Source organism: Enhydra lutris, unplaced genomic scaffold, assembly GCF_002288905.1.
Source record: "Enhydra lutris kenyoni isolate GAN:26980312 unplaced genomic scaffold, ASM228890v2 scaffoldscaffold23, whole genome shotgun sequence".
NCBI lineage: Eukaryota > Metazoa > Chordata > Mammalia > Carnivora > Mustelidae > Enhydra > Enhydra lutris.
This window is the reverse complement of record NW_019154107.1, coordinates 6,628,637-6,638,636: the sequence shown is the minus strand read 5'-3', so window position 1 is coordinate 6,638,636 and position 10,000 is coordinate 6,628,637. Positions and strand designations below refer to the sequence as shown.

The window sequence follows — 10,000 nt, the reverse complement described above, 5'->3', positions numbered from 1 at the left end:
GGAAGGCTAATCACCGCATCAGATCTGTAGAAGCCAAAATGCTGGGTGCACAGCAGAATCAGGATCCAAAGACTCACAATGGGATGGTGATGGGCTGGGCTCAGAAAGACAACATTTCACAAGGTTCACTGGAAGGTCTCAGTCACAGAGACTGCTGGTTGGCTCCCAATATCCAGTCTACTCTTCTTTGGTACAAAATAAGCTATTATCTCCATGTGACTAGTTTCTGGCTCCCAAAATGTAAGCATGAATGTTGGGTGAGACTTCTGGAAAGGCCACTCAAAGAACTGACTTGGATGGGAGGTGCACCTTTTTGACCCTTCAACCTTTTCTCTGTCTTGTGGCCCGTGATGGCTTGAAGGAACGTGTGCAGCTTGAGAGTGAAAGCCTGGTGATACAGAAGGGCAGAGGCACCTGTGCACCTGATGACACTAGGGAGCCACCACTGCAATCTTGGACAGCCCACACCTGGATTTCTGTCGTGTGAGAAAAAACTAAAGTTTCTTAGTGAATTAAATGTTTGTTCTGGTTAAGCTACTGTTACTTTTGGTTTCCATTTCCCCAAGCTCAGTATAATTCCTATCTTATGAGTTGAACTGTGTCCCTAAAAAGTTATACTGAAGTCCTATTTGGAAATAGGGTCTCGGCAGAGAAAAATCAAATGAAGGTGAGGTCATACTGGATTAGCACAGGCCCCAATCCAATATGCCTGGTGAAGTTATAGGAAGAAGAGAGACGGAGCTACAGAGGGACAAGATGGCCACATGACTATTAACCAGAGACTGCAGTGATGCATTTATAGGCCAACGAATGCCAAAGATTACTAGATGCTAGAGGAGGCAAGGAATGATTCTTCCCTAGTGTTTTCAGGAGGAGAAAGAGCCAGGCTATCCCCTGGATTTCCAAGTTCTCCTTAGATTTTAGAATGGTCAAACAATACATTTCTCTTGTTTTAGGCCACCTCGCTTGTGGTACTTTGTTACAGTGGACTTAGGAAACTAACACACTACTAATGGAACCTTACAGAGAGATCTAAAAAAACCACATGGATCTCAGGAAATCTGGTAAGCCATGGTTTAGCAGTTGCAAGTGCAAAAACATTACGTATCTTAGTAGATGGGATGTTCAAAATGAGTCAATACTGTGAATATGAATGCTAGGAAAGTTAATGCAACCCTAAGTAGACTTCATAGAAATTTACTACCCAGAAAAGTAAGCAACGACAGGTTTATTCTGCTCCAGACTAGTGCTAGCAAGAGCACTCGAAGGGCTGCATGCTGTTTGGGGCTCCTCACTTTACTGGGACACAAACTCTAGACTAGGATGATTATTCTGAAAGCAGAGCACTACAGAAATGGTTGAAGATCTAGGAAAACTGGGCCAAGGAGGAGAAGGCTCATGAAGATAGCTACCTTCATGTATCTAAAATGTTCTCAGAGCAAGCAGAGTTGGTGCTGAGCAAGTACTTACTGAACAGAGGAAGGGATCAGCCTAGCTTTGTGTAGTACCATTCAGCTGAACTAGGGCCAACAAGTGAGCCAAATATAAGATATTAATATTATCTTATTAACACGATATTATAAATATAACATATTTAAGCCAAATGTAAGATCTGTCCAGCTAATGAAATTAATAGAATTCAAAGTATATTGAAAGAAGCAACCCAAATGTCCATGGATAGATGAACGGACAAACAGACTGTAGTATAGCTATTTAATAGACTATTACTTCGGTCTTATAAAAGAATGAAGTACTGACACAGGTTGTAACACAGATGAAACTCAGAAATATGCTAGGTCAAAGACGCCAGACACCAAAGGTCACATATAATATGTTTCCACGTATAAGAAATATCCAGAATAAGGAAATCCACAGAGATGTAAAGCCGATCAGGGGTTCCCAGGGACTGGGAGAAGGGGAGGAATGGGATACAACAGCTTAAAGGGTACAGGGTTTTCTTCTGGGGTGATGAAACGTTTTGGAACTAGATAGAAGTAGTGGTCTTACAACATTTGTGAATGTACTAAGTGCCACTCCATTATTCACTTTAAAATGGTTGATTTCGTTATGTGAATTTCACCTTAATAAAAATGAAAAACTCTATTGAAAAAGAAAGCTATCATCTGCTTCATGGTTAAGAGTTTAAGTTTAACAAACTCTGCATCAACAAACAGGCACACCAAAATTACAATGGACAAGTCCAAAAGACCCTTCACGGTAAAAATCCACTAACTCCTGGACGGTAACCAGTGACTAGGTACAGATGCTTAAGACTTTCTATCACAGTTCCAAGGTTCTCTGCCTGCACAACTCATAATTAGTGCCCTAAGAGACCACAATTATTTTCATGCTTTCATCTTATGCAGAAATAAGACACTTTTTCTCAGGTAGCCTGGCAATATTCTCACTGTCCCTAATCGACTTACCAAATCAACACTTCAGCTGCAACCACTTTGAAACTAACATACAATGACCACAAATTCAATATTACCCCTTCTTCTTCTTTGAAGAAGTCCTGTATGGTACACACATTCCATTATAAAGGATTTTCACAATTTTACAACTGAGGATAATGTGAGAAACATTAAAAGTATCCCAAAGTAGAACTAAGAGTCCTTCTACTGCTTTCTTTATAAGTGGCCTTCAAGAAATTTAGCTGAATACACAGGATGAAGGCATCCACCACAGTGCTCCAGCCCAGGGGCTATGAGACTTCCTCAGTGGTTTCTGCCACAGCCCAGGGAGTCACATGTAGATGCTTTCTCACCTCTGTATCAAGAACAGAAGTGTTAGTGAGCAGAAGTTTAATTTAGCTCAAAATCTTAGTTCTATAGTGCAAACTAAACAAAACAAACTAACCCTTTAGTTTTGGTGAATTACAGAACACAGAATCTCCTATCAGTTCACCTCACAGGCAGACAGATTTTGGCCACTATAAGAAGTCAAAACCAGGTCCTTGAAATAATGAGATATTAAAATATTTATTTTCTAACTTGGGAAAGTCCTGTGTCTACTTCCAGTGTGAAAAAAGGTTCTACTTATTTAGGAACGCATGTATATATTGAAGCTTGAATTCTTGCATTTATGTGCACTTCCTATGTAACAGAGAACACTCAGAGAATGTATTTTTAAATAATCAGCAATTTGAATACTGTTAAATTCCTGTGAACATGAAAAAACTTAACTGATTTTTTTCCCCCTAAAGGTATCTGAGAAGATGGACACATCTAAAACCCTGGGAACAAAACTGTCCCAGCTTTCTTATGACTCTGGCAACATGAGTCAGAAGAAGAGCCAACTTTCATACCCCAAGTTAGTCCTGGAAAGTACTCAAGCCAAATGCAACCAAGGACTAAATAAGAGGAGATTTATTATGTAAGTATGAGAAAGGTATGTAAGAGGCAAGTGCTTTACCATCAAACTTGAACAATGTATCTAAAGCCCCTACTAGGCAAGCACTGGGAAGGTCTGATGCTTCTGTCCAAACAGGTATTTGCAAATGTCTATTCTTGCCCACAGATATCAATTTTATATAATTTATGTAATGTGAAACTACCTTTAGAAATAAGGAAATGTTCTGTTCATTGGTTTGCCCCAGCCCCACACTGCCTAAGATGTAGTAGGTGTTCAATAAACAATTATTAAATGAAAGTAATGTATGATTGAGGCACAGTACCCTATAACTTAAGGATCAGGTAAGCATAATCCTGAAAAACAGACACTTGAGAAAACCCTATAGTAATTACAATGATCCTGTCCATTCTACCACTGATTCTGGAGCTTCTTTGGAATGGTCTCTGGACAGGTGCCACTTCCCTCTTACTAGGAAAGCCCAGGAACCTCATACACAGAATCAAGCAATGCCCAACTCATCACTAGCATCCAAACAGACTGCAGAAGAGTGGGTTCAGACCTACTGTCAAGGTCCCTTGACAATACAGGCAGTATCACCAACCAGGATGCTCTGAGCCTCCAGTTACCCCAAAAGGTCATGTTCAGAACAGCAGTGCAACCCAAGCAATATGACCCTGCACTATGAAAGCTCCTCCCTGTCAAGAGTGGCTGATAACCTTGGTAAAAGTCTGCCTAAAATGTTACCATTGTGAGGACAAGGATATGAATGGGGGAAAAGTACTTCGAAATGCCTGTGGTGGCTCACTCATTAAAAAAAAAAAAGGTACTAAATGACAAATGATGACCTGATTTATTGAACCACTACCAATATCATCATCAACATTTACTGGAGGGCTACCAATCTATTAGCTATCCAGTCTCCTTTTACTTTCTCTCACCAACAGTGGAATTATCATAAAACTCACTGACTTTCTAAGAAGTAATTCAATCTTCACTAAACTTGACTTGATGAGCTAGATGTTTAAGAAGTCTCAAAGGCAGCATCGGTTCATGAAGCCAGGTGATTCCCCTAGAGTCTACAAGTGGAGTGATGTGTCACACTAAATACATATACTTTTGTTCTCTTCCTACACTTGCTAATCCAAGTGTTGGGATGAGACCAACTTAGTACAATACCTAATTCTCACTATGTGTTCCATATTTTTGTTAAAAAAAAAAAAACTATGGGGGCACCTGGGTGGCTCAGTGGGCTAAGCCTCTGCCTTCGGCTCAGGTCATGATCTCAGGGTCCTGGGATCGAGCCCCGCGTCAGGTTCTCTGCTCAGCGGAGAGCCTGTGCCCCCCCCCCCACTCTGCCTTCCTCTCTGCCTCCTTGTGATCTCTTTCTCTGTCAAGTAAATAAATAAAATCTTAAAAAAAACTATATACTACTTAACTAATTATCAAAGATATACAAAATAAGGCAAGGGACATTTTATACTTACTAAATTAGCTAAAAATAATGATAATGTCCAAATGGTGCAAAGACAGTGGTAAAACTGGTACATGCATCAAGTACTGGCTACAGTTTAAGTTGGGAAAACCCATTAAGAAAGCAATGTAGCAATATGATTCATGACCATATTGTATTTAGGAATTTTGATATGCATTGTTGAGAAGAATTTATCAAGAAATATTTCAAATAACAATAAAAATAATATAAGCAAGAGAACAGTCATTATAATTTTCTAATAAAGAGACAGTAAAAGTAGCCTAAAATGTCCAACAAGAGAAAATGTTAAATTTGGTTTTGGTACTGAAAATGATGTAGCAACACAGACAGACACTTGACAAAAGATAAACATGATACAGAAGCATACTTTCATCATGACTGATGATGGCACCTGGGTGCCTCAGTCGGTTAAATTTCGCCTTTGGCTCAGGTCATGATCTGGGGCCCCTGGGATCAAGTCCCACATATGGCTCCCTGCTCAGCGGGAAGTCGGCTTCTCCTTCTCCCTCTGCCCTTCCCCTCTGCTGGTGTGCTCTCTCTCTCAATCTCACTCTCTCTCTCTCTCAAATAAATACATAAAATCTTTTAAAAAATACATATGGCTATGCAAAACAACAAGAGAATATACAATGGTAGTAGCCATTTGTAGCTTAAGACTCCTCACTAAATTTTGTAAAATGACCTGTTATCTTAAAATAAGGAACCATTAGAACTTTAAAATATTTTCCTAAAAGTAGCCTGTATACCAACCCTTTTCAGTGAAAAGACCTGAAGTCAAGACTTGATAATAGAACACTGCCTTAGCATTAAAAAAAAAAAAAGTAAATAATAGTTTCCTTATTCCTACTTTCTTCTCACCAAAATCCTTATAAATCCTCAGGCCGGACACATTTGTAAAGCAAGGCACATTACAGTCCTGTACTGGGGAGGTTGATCGCATATGATCATTTTACACGCTCTCAGACAATCTGCAATAGGCTTGTTTAACTCTGGCTAGCCCAGACTTTGCTAGATGTACCGATCACAAAACCCTCTTTGCAAGGAAGACCTTCAGACACTTCTCTCCCCAAGGTGTGAGGAATGCTGCTTGGGCTGATAATGCTCCAAGGGTACAACACAAGGAAAGCCAATACCAGGAAGGTGTTTCCAGACTATGTGCTCCCTACTTGGAAGTCACTAATGATAGCATAGCGGACCTCCTCCCTTAGGTGTACGTGCTCAGGTAGAGAAAAAGCTGGATACGCCGTCCCATGGAAACAATGGAATCCCACACAAAGACAATAAATCCTTTAGGTCATAGGTTTGGGAGGTTTTGTGGCCCTTACAGAAGGGGTTCTGACCTAGTCTGAGGACAAGTTTCTATAAAAGCAGTTCCTTCTGTGTAATTATGAAGTGGCAACCAAAGAAAACAGAGTAATTTCTATGAGAACTAGTCAGTTTCTCTTTTAACATTAGTCTTTTAACATTAGTTTCATGATGTGAAAAAATATTTACCTTTTTGAAGTCTGAGTTTTTTAAAAAAAATACACATGTGTGGTAGTAGCGTGTTTCCCGAGGGCAAATATCAAATATCTACCTCTCAGAGCTAAGGGATGGGAAAATACAGACCCCCGCTCCCTTCTAAACAGTTCTTTAGCATCATGTGACTATTACCTCTGGCCGAAGTGTAGCTTTCATGCAGACTTGGCAAAGAGGCCCATTTCGGGAGAACTGAAGGGGAAGGCGCCGAGTTCGATTTCGACAGGTTGGCTCCTCACAAATCAACCAGCCCTTGAGAGAAGAAAGAGAACACTTCAGTTTATTACCACCATCAAACAAATACACACAAAAACCCCTTTCAGGGCACCTGCATGGCTCAGTCGGTTAGGCATTCGACTCTCGGTTTTGGCTCAGGTCATGATCACAAGGTGGTGAGATCAAGCCAGTGTCAGGCACTGTATTGAGCAGGGAATCTGCTTCTCTCTCTCTCTCAAATAAACAAATAAATCTTTAAACAAACAAAATAAAATCCCTTTCATTATCAAGATGGACTCATTTAGCTCAAACTTTCCTTAGAGATTCTGAAATAGCTCCTTATCATTCTTCCCTGACATGTCACTTTGATCTATGCCCCAACCTTAACAGTTAGAAAACTCTTCATATTAAAAAAAAAAAAAAGATCACGTAAGATATTTGTCCCTTCTTAAAATAGACTCCCTGGCATGCATACAGCAAAACCTTCCAGTAAAAGCTTATATGATTACACACGGATGGGTTTTCGGTCATTGATAAAGACCATTATCAAAGTCAAGAGTATACCATGTAGGGCGCCTGGGTGGCTCAGCTGGTTAAGCGTGTGCCTTCGGCTCAGCTCACAATCCTGGGATCCTGGGATGGAGCCCCATGTCGGGTTTCCTACTCAGCGGGAAGTGTGCTTCTTCCTTTCTGTGTGCCCCTCCCCCCTACTTATGCATGCTCCCTAAAATAAATATATAAATCCTAAAAAAAGAGTATACCATGTAGAAATGAATGGCTTTCCCAATAGCTGAATGACTACTAGCTAGTGACTTAACTGCTGTGCTCAGCTTCCTTCTCTGTAAAATAGGCCCAACAACAGTATTTGCAGGTTGTAATGATGCAATACGTTTAGCACACTTAGAGCTATACTCAGCATATAAGAAACACTTAAAGGAAGCAATTATTTAAAATTAAGACAGATTCTTCTACACACATAATCTAGAGGCATAAAACTGGCTGCAATGTTTTCAAGGACAATTTCAATCGACCACTCTTTTCCCACTTCTGAAACAGTCATTGCCCACTTCTCTGGCCTTTAGACTCTCTTCTCACTTTCCTTCTTCAGTTACCCTCCCTGTTGCTCTTGTTTGAATTTTCTCATAGAGATGTGATAACAACATGCCTATTATCTTAAATCAGTGTCATGTTTGCTATAAAACATACCTGCTCCAAAAGGGATACAAAACTGCACGAATGGGGTGGAGCAAAGCTCAGGTATTCTTCTTCTTAAAAAAAAAAAGATTTTATGTATGTATGTATGCATGTATGTATGTATGCATGTATGTATTTAGAGAGCACATGCACATGAGCATGTGGGTGGGGGGGGCAGAGGGAGAGAGAGAATACCAAGTAGACTCCCTGCTGAGCATGGAGCCTGACGTGGGGCTCAATCTCACGACCCTGAAATCATGACCTGAGCTGAAACCAAGAGTCGGATGCCTAACCAATTGAGCCACCCGGGCACCCCAAAGCTCAGGTGTTCTTATGAAGGCACCAGAGTTTATGGGTTTGGTGTTGCATGTATTAGGCACAATAAGGCTAAGCAAAGTAGGCTGAAGTGCTGGGGTACAAGGTGTATTCCCTACTGCATGGTGCTCCCACCTAGGCAGCTGCAAAGAGGGACTTAGCTGTCTTTGGGTCTTGGGAGTATGTGGGGAAGCAGAACTTCTGAAATGGTCTTGAAGAGTGAGAAGAAGTTTGGCAGGTGGAGAAAGCAGAAAAGACCACTTAGGCAGAGAGAAGGACACATGCAAAAGAATGAAAGCCAGAGAGCTATGTGAGATGTGATTAAGGAACGAATCAATGGCGTGTTTAACCCTGTTCTCTGTTTCTCAGTGGAGCAGCTCGTTGGTCTTTTCCCCCTAGCTCAGAGCAGTATATACACAAATCCTACTTAATTACATTGGGGACCTTCATTTGCCACTTATTAACATTGCTGCATGGCTTTACTCCAAATCTGCAGGATGTCCCCACTCATTGTTGTGCTGTGTGCCCTCAGTCCTCAGAATAGGTTCTTCTTGGAAGAAACTACAACCAGACTCAAGAGAGAGCACTAAAAATCAGTTCTTCCAGCTCCATTTATGGCTTTCACAGCCAGAGAACGTAGACTGTAAAAGTTTTTGACTAAAAGAAAATATAATACATTTAAAGACTATAAAATTGACCTAGTCAATACATTCACAGTGAACTTCATTCCTATCTTCAATCAATACGCTGAACTATTTTAAAAATTAAACTTTTCAGATAGAGCATCTCAAGGACTCCTTATGAAACCTTTAATATATGCCCAGAATTACATTAAATGTTGTGTGGAGTAGCCAAAGAGGCCCCAGAGACAGAGTTTCAGGAAATGACAACCTAGATAAGAAAGATTCACACACACAAAGACTAAAAGTAATTCAGTAAGGTTTGGCCTTAAGAACCAAGTTGTATAGTACCAAGTATAAATGCCAAACGAGACGGAAAAGGGTTGGAGTCATGTGGCTCCTACCCAAGACAAAAAACCACCACCACAGCAGAACACAAACTAAAAGAAGCAATCAGTGGTTCTGGGTCACAGGCAACTCTGTTCTAATTTATCAGGCCTATAACTACATTTTCCTGACTCGAGGATATGATTTTTTTAAAATTAATTAATTTATTTATTTGACAGAGATTATAAGTAGGTGGAGAGGCAGGCAGAGAGGAGGAGGAAGCAGGCTCCCCGCTGAGCAGAGAGCCCGATGCGGGGCTTGATCCCAGAACCCTGAGATCATGACCTGAGCCGAAGGCAGAGGCCTTAACCCACTGAGCCACCCAGGAGCCCCGAGGACATGATTTTAATTCACATTTTGATATTTCAAAAACCCAGATGTATTTACAATTGATATGTACATTTAATAACGTATTTGTTTCCTTCTAAAGCACTGTTAAGTCAAGAGTGCAGTTCACAATCGATGGCCCCTCAGAATTAAGGAAACCAGACACTTCGGTTTAGCCTGTCCTAGGCGGGATACAGAGGGAGACAGTGGTACTGACCCCAGCAGGTATGACATTTTCAATGCAGCCTATGAATACTAACAGTAAGACTAGTTCTTTCCAGAAGTACCCATTTAGGCATATTAGTAAAGGAAGCAGTAGAATTCAAGCAAACTATGTATGAGACGTGGAGGACTGGACTACTGCTTGATCATTCATTTGGCTTTGCTACCTTAAAGTTGCTATCTGAGGCTTTACACACACTTTGGAATAGGTATCAGGTAAGGATGCCAACCCCAACTGTAATTCATTCAATTCTAAACAAAAGTTTTAAAAAGCAAGCAGACAGGCAACAACCTGCATGTTTTGAGACAATAGTTTTTTTTAAAAGGATTTCATTTATTTATTTGACACACAGAG

The 10,000-nt window shown here is 40.6% G+C and overlaps 1 protein-coding gene across 2 annotated transcripts in view; it reads right to left on the bottom strand.

The window, feature by feature from the left end:
* The window catches only part of LOC111150539 (DNA polymerase alpha 1, catalytic subunit), a 306,965-nt gene that overhangs the window by 102,566 nt on the left and 194,399 nt on the right, over positions 1-10,000 (bottom strand). For both annotated transcript variants that reach the window (XM_022508033.1, XM_022508034.1), the window contains exon 35: positions 6,500-6,616. In XM_022508033.1, coding sequence (XP_022363741.1) covers positions 6,500-6,616 — 117 coding nt within the window. The remainder of the gene's footprint in view (positions 1-6,499; positions 6,617-10,000) is intronic.